At 36.7% G+C, this 17724-nt stretch overlaps 1 protein-coding gene and 1 long non-coding RNA gene across 2 annotated transcripts in view; one reads left to right on the forward strand and one right to left on the reverse strand.

Annotated features, from left to right (window-relative positions):
* The window catches only part of ITGA1 (integrin subunit alpha 1), a 173324-nt gene that overhangs the window by 4756 nt on the left and 150844 nt on the right, over nucleotides 1-17724 (reverse strand). The window contains exons 23-28 of the mRNA XM_517769.9: nucleotides 17465-17567; nucleotides 14270-14383; nucleotides 12086-12187; nucleotides 11833-11937; nucleotides 6734-6826; nucleotides 4308-4424 (exon numbers count right to left, since the gene is read on the reverse strand). Of these exons, the coding sequence (XP_517769.2) occupies nucleotides 4308-4424; nucleotides 6734-6826; nucleotides 11833-11937; nucleotides 12086-12187; nucleotides 14270-14383; nucleotides 17465-17567 (634 nt within the window). The remainder of the gene's footprint in view (nucleotides 1-4307; nucleotides 4425-6733; nucleotides 6827-11832; nucleotides 11938-12085; nucleotides 12188-14269; nucleotides 14384-17464; nucleotides 17568-17724) is intronic.
* Nucleotides 1402-17724, forward strand: part of LOC104006453 (uncharacterized) — a 30239-nt gene continuing 13916 nt past the window's right edge. Inside the window, exons 1-3 of the long non-coding RNA XR_001717719.3 lie at nucleotides 1402-1664; nucleotides 2603-2658; nucleotides 2862-2944. This is a non-coding gene — a long non-coding RNA (uncharacterized LOC104006453). The remainder of the gene's footprint in view (nucleotides 1665-2602; nucleotides 2659-2861; nucleotides 2945-17724) is intronic.

Consider the following 17724-nt stretch of genomic DNA (forward strand, 5'->3'; position numbering starts at 1 on the left):
TTCCATCAAATGATCGATGACCATAAGTTGAGGTCATTAGAGATGGTAGGGAATCTGACAGGTATATTATGGCTAGGGCGTTAGGGAGATTTCTGAGTTGTCTGTATTAACTTTAAATGCATCAGGACGTCTGCTTATATAGATTTGATATAAAAAGCCTCTTGAAAACACACTGTATCATTTGGAAATAAAAAATGAAGTTGTTGACCATAAGAAAAATTTCACATCATGGTGGATGGTGAGCCATATTTCATTATGCTTTGCAATTTGGGGCATCATAAAATGTTATAAGTGCTGCAATTGTTTCCCATTCTATAGAATAACAAAACTAAGTATGGGGGATAGAAGGGATCTTTGCAATTATCTAACCTAAAATGCTTATTTTTAAGAAAAGAAAATTAAGGGTCATAGGTAAGTGATTTTTCAAATTTGTATATTTTTTTAAATTTGAGAGGGGGCTATAATAGATCGAGCAAAGGCAATGAGTTAATTCTTTAAAAGTGTGGCACCTCTATATCATTTTAATCACGAAATTATGGCAAATTATGCCAGGGAACTATGTGTTTATAAAATAATTATTAAACAACTGAGGGCTTAGAGGGGATAAACCCTCAAAAATATGCACTTTTTGGTTGGAAAATTTTTATTCAGGGCTTATGTCTTCTATTATGCCATCAGCTAGTTGGTGGTAGATGAAGAAAAGGTGGTAACGGAACAAATACACATGAAAACAATAAGTTTTTCTTCCCCAAATGCCAGCTCTCCTACATGTCTCAGGCTTTTTTATATGAGCCAAGCATAAAAGTTCCAGATTCACAAACTATTAGGCTTCTTAACTTGTGCCTGCATGTCCTGAGTCAAAAATAAACAGACAAGGCTTTCACAAAAGCAGGTGGTGGATTCTAAGACTTTTTCTCCTTCCCACTCTGCTTTGCTTCTGATCTCTCACAGCTCTTTTTGCTTCTTTACAACGCTCCTTGGCTTCTACACATTAAATGTTCTATTTTAAAATAACTTCTGTTATCTAAGCACTCCACCCAACCAATTAACATGGGTTTTTAAGAGAAGTTGAGTGACAAAGAGTGTAGATTAGGAGAAAATAGTTTATAGCTTCAAGATGGACTGGGCCAATCCTAGCCCAAATTTGAAACCAATAGAGTTTGTTTTCAGCCCCAACACTTTCTTTGCAGCACTGGCTTTCCTTTTTTCCTTCCTGTGTTTGCTTCATGATCCCTTGTTCAAAACCCTATGGCAAAGGGTCTAATGAGGTGATCTCTGTCAAAAAAGTAAGTGCTTAATGAATATAACATGGAATAATTGCTGAATGAATAAATTCATACTAATGTATAAAAGACTAAAAAGTGGTGAGATACCAGTCCCCATCCACACCCACCCAGAACATGTATATTGGATAAAGAATAAAGCTTTAGGATTAATAAATAAATCATCAGTTGAGGAACTTCAGGCATCATTATGACATCAAGTTAGGAGAGAGGAATGTTCTGAATCTCTCATGGCTCCTCGTGTGCTGATGTCATCGTACTCCATTGGATATGCTGGCCTGGCTGGGCATCTCCCCCGGCATGTGGTACCACATTTCAGGACAAGTTTCTCCACCTATTTAAACCTACGTCCCCTACAAGATTCCTCCCATCAATCATGAAGTATATTAAGCAGCTACTAACACTTTGTCAAGCTTTAATTTTTGCCATGTGTGTGATGAAGACAAAGATATAAAGACTGTGTCTTTTGAAAGTGAATCTCTGCTCTAAGAGAAACTTTTGGCCTGTCTCTTACACAGAGACTCAGACTTGGGAGTTCCAATGAACTCCAAACTGGTGGGATTCAGGAAAGGAAGGAAGAAGGGATAATCCTGAGGTGTCTGATCCAGATCTAGTTAGAATAAAAAAGATGTCTGGGATAAGAGTAGCTCTTCTGAACCTACTGCAACTGAACTCATGCTTCAGGCAGCTTCCAACGGAACTTTAAAGTAGGGGGAAGTGGGATTAGCCTTCTTGATATAATGGAACTACCGAAAGTCTGAATCCAACCAGGGACCCTCATTCCAAAACCAAAGACAGTATTATGTGTTTAAGAGAGTTCATGACTCTCTTGAACAAAACCCAACTCCTGAAGCTCCAGAGTAAAGAGCCCTACCCTATAGCCTGCAGCAGTAGGATATATTGGAAAAAGAAAGAGCTCTGTAGATCATTCCTTGAATCCAGTCATTTACTAGCTAGTAATCACGGGAGAGTCACTTTACCTCCCTTTGCTTTAATGTCCTCAGGTGTAAAATGTAGTTAAAATACTTGGTCGAAAGGATTGTTGCGAGGACACCAGAGTGAATGGAAGCAAGAGAGAACACAGAGTGATAATAGTCAGTGGTTTTGGCACAGAATTCAGATCCTTACTCTGAATCTCACTATGTGTCTTTGGGAAATATACTTAAATTTTATGTTCCTCACTTAAAAGAGGAGGTTCATAAGACCTCATAAGGTTGATATGAGTATTAAGTGGGAATGCTTAAAGCAGAAATGTTTAAAACAGTTCCCGGCGCATAGTAAGCATTCGATAAGAGCTAGTTTCTTCCCTTCTACCTTAGAATCACAGTTCTGATTGCTGGGCCTCCCAGTGAAGTGGCTGAACTATTTCTACCAGGTAAGACAGCCCAAAGTTTGTCAAATGACCTTCTTTTGGGCCTGCAATAATAATAATATTAATAATAACCTAAGAAGCTGTCAGAATGTATCAACACATCATTATCTGGATGAAACAATGAGCTTAGTTTTACATTTATGCTTTTTCAGACTACTGACTGAAAAATAGGTGACTGAAATTTCCTATTTGTTTGTCTGAAACAGAGGTACAAGGCCTGAAAGAACCTATCCAAATATCAGCTCCGGATTTCCTCTTCTCCTGCCAGTGGTGTCCTAAAACCATATAGGTAAGTGCAGTGCTGAGAATAGAAGACTATGCTGAAAAAAATCAACAGTAACACTCTCTATTAGAGGTGCATATAAATGAAGAAACCACTTCCTATATTTCAAGTACAACCTTGACACCAATAAGCCAGGCCTTGGGTACCACAGTGTGGCAAAGCTAGGTATTACAGAGAGAACACTCATCCCTTATAAAGTAGAAGGAAGAGCTGGACATTGGCTATAGTGGAGAATTTTGTTTGGGGAACTTTGCTAGAGAAAAGCCATGGATTCTATTTACTGAATTAAATGCCACTGACCTACATCTGGCTTTGTTCACCATCTCCTCTGAGACTAAGCCCCTCAAAAGAGGAAGTGAGTCATAGGAGAGTAAGAAAGGATAGGAACAGTTGGTAGTTCAGTGGGAGAGAAACTTGCTATTTAAACTATTTGATTAAATAATTATGTTGCTCAGGTAATAGAACAATTAATATGTAGCCACAACCTATATTTTTAACATAATTTAACTATTTAACAAAACAATAGGTAAAATATAGGGGGATTTTATGCTAGAATAAATGCTTATTTGATATTTAATTGAAAAAACATTCAACTTTGTATGGGATGTTATTCTCTATTCAACTTATCCCAAAAGCTGTCATCTCAATTCTACTTAATGTGAAAATTATACAGCTGCTAAGAGTTTTAAAAATCATGTCTATTTCAGCCTAAGCAAAACATTACATAAATATCCAGAGTTACTTGGCACAAAATAGGTGGTTACTCACATTTACCACAGAATTTGAAATAGGAGTCTGTGAAACTTTAAGATCTCCCCTACATCAGCTGCTCCCTTATCCTCCACTCAGGCACACAATTTATTACATAAAATGTGCCATATATATTTAAACATTAAAGAATTATTTGATATTTAAGACACATGGAGATGTGATTAAAACAAGGCTTATTTTAACCTTGAATCTACTGCTTATATATCCTTAAATTGACATAGGAATTCATTTTTTCTTTCTCTATAAAAGACAGTTTTCATTGTTCTCTGTTTATAAAAGAAATACATACTTATTACAAAATTTTAATTGCTAGACATGTGAAAGTCCCCTATCATACTAAACTCTAGAAAGATACTTTTGTGAATTTTTGAATATTTCTAACTCAAAATAAGTTTTTTTTCCTTTACAAAAATTGGGTCAAGTTGTGTGCAGTGTTTGAAATACGCATTTTTCTTTTTTCTTTCTCTTAGTCATCATTTCAACGTTTGTTTCATTGCTGTAATAATACTATATTACATAGTCTGAATATATCAGAGCTTATTTCTCCAGTTTGCTGTTGATGATTGAAGTAGAGAGTCAAAGGAATTTTGGTGTTTACCTTCCACAGTGCTAAAATGAGCAGCATTAACAGCAACAATCCGGCAAAAGCACTCAGCAGGATGACCCATAATGGCACTCTGCCCGGTAGCCCATCTTTGGATATTTGAATAGCAAGCTGAAAATTATTAAACAAGATTGTTAACATAATAAACACCTATTAGAACTCCTGGAACATTGAGTTCTTGCAGGCTACAATTCTCTACCAGTGCATTAATCTCGTTACTATATAACGAGAAAACATTAGATTTACATTAGAAAATGCTCTTCATCTAGTCTAAATCTCTAACCATGTCAAATTTATTATTACTAAAAGGTATTTATAATATTATCCTTCTGAAATTTATACATAAAGGGTTAAATGTCAATGGATTGGAATGCTCAAGGGGAGGAGTGAATTTCTGTTTAACTCAGGGAGAACCAAAGTATTGTGTGTGTTAAAGATTAATTAGTACACTACTGTATTATCACAATAGCATTAGTTTAGATTGGAATGTCGCAGTTTGTTGTCATAAGAACCTGAGAAAGTCTCCTTATTTTATTTCCAGTGTGCATAATTTTTTGTTTATAAATTGAAAGTATAATGCATACATGTCAAGTGTATGGGTAAGTGAATGTTTGCATATGTATTCACTCCCAGTGTGCTCTTCATTATACCACAATGTTTCTTCTACTTGACTTATCACTGGGTCCACATGTATAAATCAGGTTTTAACTGAAGCAAAGCTGTAAAATGGACCGCTTTTAGTGTTCCAGCTACTCAGGCTCTCTCAGGGTGGCACTCAAACCTCAATGAAACCTATCTGCTCTGTGTCTCATCCCTGGGGGATTTGAAAAAAATTAATTTAGGGTAGATATCAATGGCTAATAATAGTTCAAGCCCTGTATTTGCCTTTAACAGTAACACCTCAATTTCTTTACCTAGAGGGAAGATTAGGGTAGAAAAAGAAACTAACAGGGGAGAGATTTGTATATGCATGATACTAATCAAAACCTCTCAAATCACTCCAGGTAGGTGACAGAGCTGGCAAGAATGTAGACATATACAGCATCAGACCATTATGACAGTTTCTTAAAACAAAACAAAACAAAACACAGACGGGGTTTCACTATTTTGCCCAGGCTGATCTCAAACTCCTGGGCTAAAGTGATCCTTCCATCTCAGTCTCCCGAGTAGGCTGGGATGACAGACATGAGCCACTAAGCCCAGCAAGGCAGATTTTAAACATATGTAAAACAATTCCCTGAACTTACAGATATGGAAACCAGAATCTAGATAAGATCAGTGACTTTCCTCAGATCACACAATTACAAAATGATCACTTTTAGTAATTTTATCAATATAGATATAATTTTTCCTTTAGGATGAATGTAGAATAAATATTTCCAGGGGAATTTTTAACTAATATTTAGGGAAAATAAAACTCATTATAAAATTTTAACACATAAATTTAGGAATCAAATGTACTTTTCCAACATAAACCATACTCAAATTTTTTAGGTTTTAGTGAAATGTTGGCTATTCTATGTAAGGAACAACTTTGCATTTTGCATTGCTTATGCTAAGCGCTCTTTATGACATAAGTAAACATTATATGCATGTATTTTCCTTTTTCTTGAAAAGCGTATACTTATCAGAAGTCATTGATATTGGAAAAATTTGAAATAAGCAACTTAAAAAGAACATCTGAAAGTTAGGGAGCTTCCAAATTGAATTTTATGATTCACATGGTGCTGTTATCCACATGGGATATTTAAAGTCTCCCATGAGAAGGGGGGAGATCATGCTGAAGTGCCTGCATGTGTAACAAGTACTCATTTTATTTTATTTTTTTAGAGATGGGGTCTTACTCCGTCACCTTGGCTTATTAATTTATAAAAAGGACAAGAGTTAAAAACTCAAACCTTTCTATTTTTACTGAGGACTCAAGTCTGAATTTGTATTAGGAAATACCATCACATTTTTGTTTCAAATTTCTCAATGAAATTTGAAAGAAAACTTTAAAAAATGTACATGTTTTCCTGTACAGTATAAAGGCACTTTTTATAAAGAAGTTGTTTTTTGAGGCTGCTCTTCAGATATCAGCTGCATTTTATAATGTCAGCTTTTAAGGAGGAAAGTTACAACTGCATCATTTGTTATCAAAGTGAAAGTAAAAACATCCATTTACCGTGATAGTTATAAGTGATAAAGTCAAACGTGGCATGTGAATTGTAAATATCATGATTTTCCCAGTTTCTTACAAGGATGAATAAGACTGAAATCACATTTGAAGCTAATGAAGTATAATTTGAAGCAAATGGTGTCTGTCACTTACTGAGAGCAATACCAGTCACTGCTTAAGGGACTATCAACAATTATAAAACATTGTGTCACAAAATTCAGAGTGAAATGCATAATGTTTTCAAAACTCATGTTGCACTTACCTCTCTTTTTTGATTGCTGCTACTTAAAACCAGAGATGCATTTTCACTCCGAAGTTCTCCCCTTATAGTAAGATTTAAGCTGGAAAAATATGACTGAAAAGCAAATAGGATTTGTTCTTAATATATGATGCTAATCAAAATGGGAGCTAGTCATGTTTGAGTAGGACATTTATAAAAGCTAAGATTTTTCTGAGAGATTAAAAATTCCAGTTTTGTTAACTTCCAAATGGAACTGGTAGTATCAAATAATAACCGTGCACTTGTCCTCCCTCATTTGCCACTGAAAATCCTTACTTAGATCCTCGTTATGGAATGAAAAAAAATTTTAAAAATATTTTCTATTGATTTATCATTAGAAAAAACAAACCTCAAACTCTGCCTACCTTTAATGTAGCAAGACATGAAACAACTACATTCTGGTGATGAAGTTTATCTAGGCACTTATTTAGGATTAAAAATGAAATTGATGATCTAGGGGGACAAGATGGCTAACTAGACACAGCCATCTCTCCCACTAAGAGGTCCCAAATTATCAAGTAGATAATATAATTTGGGCAGATCTGATCTCTAGGCAGAAAACACCGCAAGTGTGTGGAGAGGCAACACAGATGCTGAGGCTGAAGAGGGAGAAGCTGGGAACCCTGCGTAGGGTACCTGAATGCTTGGGCTACTTCCTGGCCCTAAATGGCTCCTGGAGAAGGGGTGAGGGAGGGGACTGAGGGACAGCTCACTCTTGCCACAGACATCTGGGATCTAAGCTACAGAGTACCCAACGTCTCCAATGGATGTGTGAGCTGGCAGGTGGATTTTCCCAGGGAGCAGGTAGAGACAGGGCTTCAGCTAGCATGGAGCCCAGGAGCTTTTGTGAGCAGAGCACAGACATAGGTGCCCATCCCCTCGGACTCCCCATCTCCTTCAGAGAGGCTCTAGCCCCAGGTGACCACAAGCCAGGAGAAAGCAGGCATTCCCCATGGGACTGGGGCATGTCTGTTCTGCAGCCTCTCCCGCCTGCCAGACCCTCCTAAAGTCCCTGCCTAACTGCCCCACAGGGGCATGTGCACAGCGCAGTCTCTGCCGCCCAGCCTGGGTGCTGCGCCCCACCTGAGTACTTTCCCTGTGACCTGGGAGGACTTTGGATCCTCCAAAGCAACCAGAGCCTGACTCTGACCTGCGGGGTGTCCTGGAGACCCAGAGATGGCATGTCCAGCTCAGGAGTACCAAGCTGAGATCTATGGCTGGCACTCAAGTAGGGGAGGAGCCCCCATCTCAGAGCACTGAGATGGGTAACAAACATGGATTCGTGGGCCAGCGTGGGCCAGCACTGGAGTAGGGCATGACTCCCTCCACAGGGCTGGTTCGGAAAAAGTGTCACCTATCTACCTGCCATGGCCTCTGCCCGAGGGAGCTTGTGGCCCAGAACACCTAACAAAAGAAACATGGGTACAGTGCCAGTGATTGGAGGAGGCCTCTCCCTACCCACTGCAGAGCACACCTGCAAACATGAGCAAATACAAGAGTGGCAAGACTAAGAGCCTATCTACTGCCCATTACCCTTAAGTGCCCTCTACTGGATCACAGCTCAAACAACAACACCAAAAATTACTTTGCTAATAAACACTCCTGTGAGCATACACCCACAAATAAAGATCCTGTACAGAGACTTGGCCCTCTGAAAGCATCCAGAAACAAACCCAAATGACTACACTCAACTTACATCACAGTTGAAGAACATCAGTCCCCCAAGATGAGAAAGAATCAGCACAAGAACTCTAGGTAGAGACAGGCATCAAAGAAACATACCTCCAAATAATGAGTCATCTGTAACTAATCCTAGCCAATATCATACTGAATGGGCAAAAGCTGGAACCATTCCCCTGGGGAACTGGAATAAGACAAGGATGCCCACTCTTACCACTCCTATTCAACCTAGTACTCTAAGTCCTAGCCAGAGCAATAAGGCAAGATAAAGAAATAAAGACATCCAAATAGGAATAGAAGAAGTCAAGCTATCTTTTTTCCACTGGTAATATGATCCTGTACCTAGAAAACCCTTAAGACTCTACCAAAAAACTCCTAGAATTCATAAATGACTTTAGTAAAGTTTCAGAATATAAAATAGGTGTACAAAAATTAGTAGCATTTCTATACACCAATAATGTTCAAGGTGAGAGTCAAATAAACAACACAACTCAGGGCTGGGTGCGGTGGCTCACGCCTGTAATCCCAGCACTTTGGGAGGCCGAGGTGGGCAGATCATGAGGTCAGGAGATCGAGACCATCCTGGCTAACACAGTGAAACCCCGTCTCTACTAAAAATACAAAAAAAAAAAAAAAAAAAAATTAGCCGGGCATTGTGGTGGGTGCCTGTAGTCCCAGCTACTCAGGAGGCTGAGTCAAGAGAATGGCGTGAACCCGGGAGGCGGAGCTTGCAGTGAGCCAAGGTCGCGCCACTGGACTCCAGCCTGGGCGACAGAGCGAGACTCCGTCTCAAAAAAAAAAAAAAAAAAAACTCCATTTACAGAAGCTACAAAAAACACTGAAATATCCAGGAATACAGCTAACCAAGGAGGTTAGAGATCTCTAAAAGGAGACCTAAAAAACACTGCTGAAAGAAATCAGAGATGAGACAAATAAAAGAAAAAACCTTTCATTTAATATCATTAAATGGCCATACTGCCCAAAGCAATGTATAGATTTAACACTGTTGCTCTTAAAGTACCAACATCATTTTTCACAGAATTAGAAAAAACTATTCTAAAATTCATGTGGATCTAAAAAAAGAGCTCAGGTAGCCAAAGCAATCCTAAGTAAAAAGAACAAAGCCAGACCCATCACACTGCCTGACTTCGAACTCTACTATAAGGCTACGGTAATCAAAACGGTATGATACTGGTACAGAAGAGCCACATGGACCAGTGAAACAGAATAGAGAATTCAGAAATAAAGCCACATACCTACAGTCGTCTGATCTTTGATAAAGCCAACAAAAACAAGCAATGGGGAAAGGAATTCCTAGTCAAAAAATGGTGTTGGGATAACTGGCTAGCCATATGCAGAAGAATGAAACTGGACCCCTAACTTTCCCCATATATAAAAACTAACCAAGACAAATTAAAGATTTAAATATAAGACCTTTAACTATAAAAATATTATAAGAAAACCTAGGAAGTACCCTCCCTGACATTGGTCTTGGCAAATAATTTTTGGCTAAGTCTCTAAAAGCAATTGCAACAAAAACAAAAATTGACACGTGGGATCTAATTAAACTAAAGAGCTTCTGCACAACAAAAGACATTATCAATAGAGTAAACAGACAACCTACAGAATGGGAGAAAATATTTGCAAACTATGCATCTGACAAAGGTCTAATATCCAGAATAAGGAACTTGAACAACTCAGCAAGCAATCAATCAACAAATAACCACATTAAGTAATGGGCAAAGGACATGAATAGACTCCTTAAAACATGACATACAGGTGACCAACAAACATATGAAAAAACTCTCATTATCACTAATCATTACAGAAATGCAAATAAAAGCCAAAATGAGGTAGGTACCATCTCACTCCAGTCAGAATGGCTATTATTAAGAAGTCAAAAAATAACAGAAAATGGTGAGGCAGCAGAAAAAAGGAAAAGCTTATACACTGTTGGTGGGGATGTAAATTAGTTCAGCCAGTGGAAAGCAGTTTGGAGATTTCTCAAACAACTTAAAACAGAACTACCATTCAACCCAGCAATCCCATTACTGGGTGTATATACCCGAAAGAAACTGTTTACCAAAAAGACACGTGCGGTCATATCTTCATTGCAGTGCTATTCACAACAGCAAAGACATGGAATTAACATAGGTGCCCATCAACAGTGGCCTGGATAAAGAAAATATGTACATATACACCATGGAACACTGCACCGCCATAAAAAAGAACAAAATCATGTCCTTTGCAGCAACATACATGCAGATGGAGGCCATAATCCTAAGCAAATTCCACAGGAACAGAAAACCAAATACCACATGTTCTCACGTATAAGTGAGAGTTAAGCCTTGGGTACTCATGGATATAAAGATGGGAACAGTAGACACCATGGACTACTTGGAGGAGCTGACAAACTACCTATTGGGTATTATGCCCACTACCTGAGCGATGGAATCTGTACCCTAAACCTCAATATCCTGCAAATATACCCATGTAACAAACTCGTGCATGTATACTCCCTGTATCTAAAATTAAAGTTGAAATTTAAAAAATGAAGTTGCCAATATTAACAGTTAATGACATAAAAATAGCAACTTACTATAATCAAATTCAAAAATGGCAAAGTCATATGTTCAACTAAATACTTCCTGAGAAATAAATAATACAAAGTACAATAAAAAGTTTTAAAGTAGCTTATTGTCAGACAGATTTGGCTTTATAAGGGGTTAAAAATGTCTTCGTAGTCTCTACTAAAATACAAAAAAAAAAATTAGCCGGGCGTGGTGGTGGGCGCCTGTAGTCCCAGCTACTCGGGAGGCTGAGGCAGGAGAATGGCGTGAACCCGGGAGGTGGAGCTTGCAGTGAGCCGAGATCATGCCACTGCACTCCAGCCTGGGCGACAGAGAGACACTCCGTCTCAAAAAAAAAGAAAAGAAAAAAGGCTTCATATATACCTATATATTATAAAATTATACATATAATAACAGTCTGATAAAACACAGTAAGTCTATGGTATATGTTAGCTCTTTCCTTTGTTACTGGAGTCAAGGGTTGCCACTTTATTATACTCTGTACATTAACTGAGTTCCAAAGTATTAAGATAAGTGCAAGCTTTGGTACTGGAAAGGTATTTATCTCTTAAAGTACAAAGAAAAAGGATAAGAGAGATTGAAAAAAGTATATCTCTCCAGAGGGGACCTTGGTAATATCTTAGTTCTTAACAGACAAGGAAGATGAGACACACATAGCTGGTTAAGTAGAGCTGGGGCTTGGTCACATCCTCTTATACTTCCAGTCGCACATTCTTTTCAAAAGCAGCACTATGCCTTGCATATTCTAAGTGGTAAATGAATATTTATTGATATTATTCAATCAGTGCATAGAACTATGTATTTACTTACTTTTATAAAAGTTGGTTTCCACAAGATAAGCGAAACATTGACTTGGCTGATGTCAGAAGAAGTGAGATTACATATGATGGTAGCAAATTTACATGTATTGCAGTCCTGTTTAAATGTCCAGAGATACATATCAGTATTCTTGCCGTTTTATCAAATATCTATATTTAAATTCTTCAGATGGTTATTTCTAGATTGATATCAATTTTATTCATTTGGAAAGCAAAAGGTAAAAATAGCACTTGTCTTAATTTACCAGAATTGTGCCTCGTTTGAGATGGTCAGTTGATGTAGTCATTTTCTTTCCAGAGTTGATACTGAAAGGATCCTCAAAGATATGGGGTCTGCAGTTTGCATTCTAGAAATGAAAATATTACATTTATCAGACAATGCCAGATATCAGAGGAAAAACATGACTTGCTGCAGTAGTGTAAAGAATCTGTGAATGACAGCCATTGCCATATATTAAAGATCCATCTTTGTAAGTGTGCTGTATGGGAAAGGTTGTTATGCACCAGCCATACATACATATATATCCACCCCAAGATAATATGTACTGTTACCATGCTACTTTTGAATTGTAATGGATACTAGTGAGGTTGTAATGGAAAAGAAAGAATGCTAATAGAACTTACTATTACGTGATTAATACATTCATTAATTTATTACCTTAATCAAAGATAAGCTTATAAATTCTATACTACAGAGAGAGAAAAACATTTAAATTCTACTGATAAAAACAAAAACAACGGCCAGCCACAGTGGCTCACACCTGTAATTCTAGCACTCTGGGAGGCCGAGGTGGGTGGATCACCTGAGGTCAGGAGTTCGAGACCAGCCTGGCCAACATGGTGAGGCCCCATCTCTACTAGAAATACAAAAATTAGTTGGGTGTGGTGGCAGGTGCCTGTAGTCCCAGCTACTTGGGAGTCTGAGGCAGGAGAATCATTTGGACACGGGAGGAGGAGGTTGCAGTAAGCCAAGATCGCGCCACTGCACTCCAGCCTGGGTGACAGAGAGAGATTCCGTCTCAAAAAAAAAGGAAACAAAAACAACAAAAATACTTGTTCAATATTATGGCTCATGAAACAATTGAAAAGCGAGAAACCTTCATCTGTATTTATGTATTCATCCAGTAATATTTTTGATTCCCTACACACCAAGGATAAGACACTCAGTCTACGTGGGAGGTAGATGTAAGCAGACAGCCCTATAGATGTTAATATATTACGTTAAAATGCTATATTTATAAGATAGCTGGTTCTAGACTTAACCTAGTAAACCTTTTGCTTCCCCAGTACTGTCAATATCCTTGACAAAAGTTAATAAGATTAAAGTTTCCTAAGCAGTATGAAAAGTACAATTTTTTTTTCTCTTCTGGATTTTCACAAACCTGCTTTTTTGGATTAGAGGGAAATTCCAAAGGCTTATTTTTTTCCTTGCCCTTAGGAAAACATTTAAGTGATCACAAGCCAATTAGCATTGTTGCTATTTCTTGATTTCTGGGAATACTTTAAAAAATGCATGAAAAGACAGATTTCCAAATTCTGACATCATGCACACATTAATTCAATACTTATGGTGATTTTTTGTTTTAGGCACTAAACCATAATGAACCATCATATAGTCTCATTCAAGCTAAAAATATAAAGGGGGTGCAATATTGCTATTATTTGGGATGTGAGTAAATACAATTATACTATTTTGGTTGCAGCTGTGCATGCTTAGGTACAATTAAGAAGTCACTTTATAGAGTTGTTTGATTACCACAAATCAAGGAAAAGTGTAAGAAACATTTCATAACAATGAATTATTTAAAATCTACTCTAGTGGATTGAATAGTGGTCCCCAAAGATATGCCTAAATCTTCCTAGAACTAGTAAATATGACTTTACTTGGAAATAGGGTCTTTGCAGACATAATTATATTAAGGATCTCCAGATGAGATCACTCTGGATTTAGGGTGGACCCTAAATCTAATGGTGAGTGTGCAGAAACACAAAGAGAGAAGGAGAACACATAGAAACACAGAGAAGGCCAGGTGAAGACAGAGGCAGAGATAGGAGCTATGCTGCCGCAAGCCAAGGAACGACTAGGGTTGCCAGTTGTCACCAGAAGCTAGGAAAACAGCATGAGAAAGAGTCTCTCTTGGAGCCTCCAGAGGGAATTAACACTGTCAACACCTTGATTTTGGACTTCTGGACTCCAGAACCGTGAAAGAATAAATTTGTGTTGTTTTAAGTCACTCAATTTGTGATAATTTGTTACAGCAGCTCTAGGGAATAATACATCTATTATTATTTGCTTTTAATTATCTAAATACCTCTCCATGTTACTTTGGTAAAATTCTTTATTACAAGTATCATGCAGAACAAAAGGCTTAAACATAAAGTGGAAAAGATAACAGTAATGACATAATTCCAAGGCACACATGACTTACCTCAGAAGATGACAATCCAGTTGGGTACAGCACAGGGTAACCATTTGATGTCATATTGGGGAATGAAATTGACAGCTTAAGCTCTGGCATTGGAAAAGATCCACTTTTTCTAATCTACAAGAAAAAAATGGAAATGTAATCTTTCTTCCTCTTTTAATAGAATTCTTCTGTCTTATGTAGGGCTTTGTTTTCTAGCTGATGAAGTAAGTTGTGTAATATTTTGAATCCCCAAACAAATGTAGATCCTTTATGGTGCTGTACAGAGAATTGGCATAATTCAGCCAGCAGAAAATATGGACACTTAATGGTCAGTAGCGGTATGTATCAGCTATAATCATATTGTTCCTCCATCCTCCATTCTCTTAATAGACCTAGGATTAACAGAAGACCAGAATTGGAAGTTTTTGTCTGTTATTATGTTCTTGCCATGCTCATTCTTTTCTTTTCTTTTCTTTTCTTTTTTTAACATACCAGTCTTTTTGAAACTGGAAAGAAGGGAGACCATGGAACAATTTAGATTTTTGGTTGCCTTTACCCAGTTTGCCATAATTCCTTAAACCCATAAATCATCTCTAATCCTGGCTAGATGGGATCTGCCACCACTATACAGGAAAACCAGACTCCCATCTGCTTCCCTTCACAATTCTACCCCCAGCTAGGGCTACCGTGACACTGGCTGTTGATAATCTGGTTTTATGAGAGTCAGATTTACTTTCTTCTCAGTCTCCATTCGATTTTATCCACTAACCCAAAGTTTCCACTTAGTATCATGTTCTGCTACCAGTAGTGAGTGTAGCTCAGAGGGAAAGGTGGGCAGGATAAAGTTCAACAGGAAACTGAACTCACTATCCAGAGGTCCTTCCCTGCTTAAAAGGTACAACTGAACTGGGACAATCAGATGCAGTGGTCCCCTTCCTACTGCTGAAGCATAATCTGCAGGCCTGAAACCTACGGCATCCCTGTGCAGCTTCTTTAGCTGGGTAGGAAACGCCTTGATCTACATAGATAGACCCAAGGAAAGCCAGTGATCTACCCAACTGAGCCTTCCAGACTGAGAGCTCCTCAGATCTGAAGCAGTTTCCTGGGTTGGTAAAGACGAAATACATCCTTTAATTCTGGAATTCTGGAGGTTCCTGACCAGCTGCACCTGGACCCTTAAACATGCTCCCTAACTCTTATCTTCTTGATTTCCAGTCAAATTCTGTTTCCTGATATTCAGTTAGAAATCCTGTGTTCTGTAATTATCATTTTTTTCTGAATAAAAAATGTTCCTTGTAGAAACATTGGAAAATACTGAAAATAAACAGAAAATAAACGTTTCCTGTACTTCAACTACCTTGGTAACATTTTAGTGTAGGTTACCTGTCCTATTTGCATATATGCATATTTATAAAATTTGTAACACAATAAAATACAGTTTTGTACCCTGTCTGTAAAATGTATTATGCTATGGCATTTTCCTTTAAATGTATAAATTTATTGAGAATATGACTGTTCATAACAACCACAATATCAATATTGTTGACTATGTGCCACATGCTGTGCTAATCTTCTTATATGCATTATTGCTTTTAACCCTGTTAACAACTGCAGGAAGCAGATCCTCATATTATCTTTGTTTTATCTATGAGGTAAGAAGGTTGGAATGAAAATTAAGACCTTCCAAGATCACAAAGCTAGTAAATAGCAGCATTATGGTTTCTTACTCCAAAATGTGCCTTCTAAAATATTACATTAAGTCTCTCCATTGAATATATGATAATCTCTTCACTAAATATATGATAATTTAAGTAATTTCATTGTGTTAAGTGTTTAGATTGTGCCCAGGCTTTAATTTTTAAACTATTATAAATAATATTGTTAAGAACATCCCTGAAATCTTTGTTTCTATCACCAAAAATTTCCTAGGGAAAATTCCGAGCAGTAAACTTCCCGGGTTTCACCTTTAAAAAAGTTCTTTTAAAAAACTCCTTTATTCCAATTCTAGAATTTACTTCAGCAAAATAATCAGAGATACACACAAAGTTTTATGCTCAGGAATATTCTTAGCAACGTAATTCATATCAACACTTTTATAAGAGAGAGTACCTATTTCAAATCTGGACCCTAATAAGTTACAATATATAAAGTTCTGCAACAAAGTCTTTTTGTTTTCTTTCTTTTTTTGCTGAATTTCCTAGTTCAGGGAAAGTGAATGGGGCTGGAGAAATCTGATAGCCTGAATTCCAAAAATCTGTCCTAGAATCCAGTAGAGTGATTGGCATTTATGCTAATTTCCAGGGAAATTAGCATAAATTGTCATAGGAATTCTAGCAAAGAGTACAAATTTTAAAAAATGAAATTAATCTTGGGAGTGTACGTTTATTTATACTCTATGAGAGAACTTTTTTTTGTGGTTGGCAATTCCCAAAGGGATTGAGGCTGTCTTCATTTATAATTTTGTTGCATTATCTCATATTTTTGAATACATATTTAAATCCATTATTTGAATTGTGTTCTCTTTTTTCCTTGAGTGATTTTAACTTGAGTCTGTGTCAGTAACTAGGCATTACCTAAAATAAAATTCCGTGATTGTTTGCTATAGTGGTATAGAGTTTGTTATGAAGGATTTAAAAGGAAAAATAAATGTAATAGAAAACATCATTTAAGGAGGTGGTAGTACCAACATGAGTAATTTATAGTACAATGCATGTGAAAGGTAACAATAAGGAGAATGTGATACATACTTATTTGTTAAGTAAAAAAAATTGCGAAGACAATTGTGATAACAAATTTCTGATATAGTCATAATTAATGAAAAAGTGCTTTTCTCAGTCACACTGATAAAATAATGTAAGTAAAGTCTACAGGTTTATCGGTAGCATCTATCTAGTCCCATAGTTTATTTTTTTTTCTAGAAAGTCATTCTAGTGGTATCTTATTTTGAGGAAATTAGAGACTTAGATCTCTAAACTGATGTGAAAATATAATTACAACAAATTTAAATCTTCAGTGAAATTATAAAGAAAAATATAAATTGAAAATTATATTTATATATTATATGTCTATATTTATATTTATGAAATTATAAAGAAAATATGCTGGAATATAGAGATTAAACATTGAAGCAACATATTTTTATGTGTCTGTTAATACTTTAATTTATATATTTACAAATAACTCCTTTAGAATACTATTTTAGAGGTAATTTCTTACCAAGTAGAAGATATTAATTTCATTTCCAATGTCCTCAGTAGAATTAATAACTTCAGGGACTGTCTCATTGGCAGCAATTGAAATGTGGTATTCACTTGCAGAGCTTAAAAAATTAATTAGAAGAAAAATAAAACATAACAAAGTTTAACTTTTATTTGGCCTCATTATTTTCTTTCTCCATATCATGTAATTCCACAAAAATACTTGTAGGGATTTCAAATCATAGGGGAATTCATTTACCTTGAAACGTAAAATTAAAT

The sequence above is a fragment of the Pan troglodytes genome, chromosome 4 (genome assembly GCF_028858775.2).
Source record: "Pan troglodytes isolate AG18354 chromosome 4, NHGRI_mPanTro3-v2.0_pri, whole genome shotgun sequence".
Taxonomy (NCBI): domain Eukaryota; kingdom Metazoa; phylum Chordata; class Mammalia; order Primates; family Hominidae; genus Pan; species Pan troglodytes.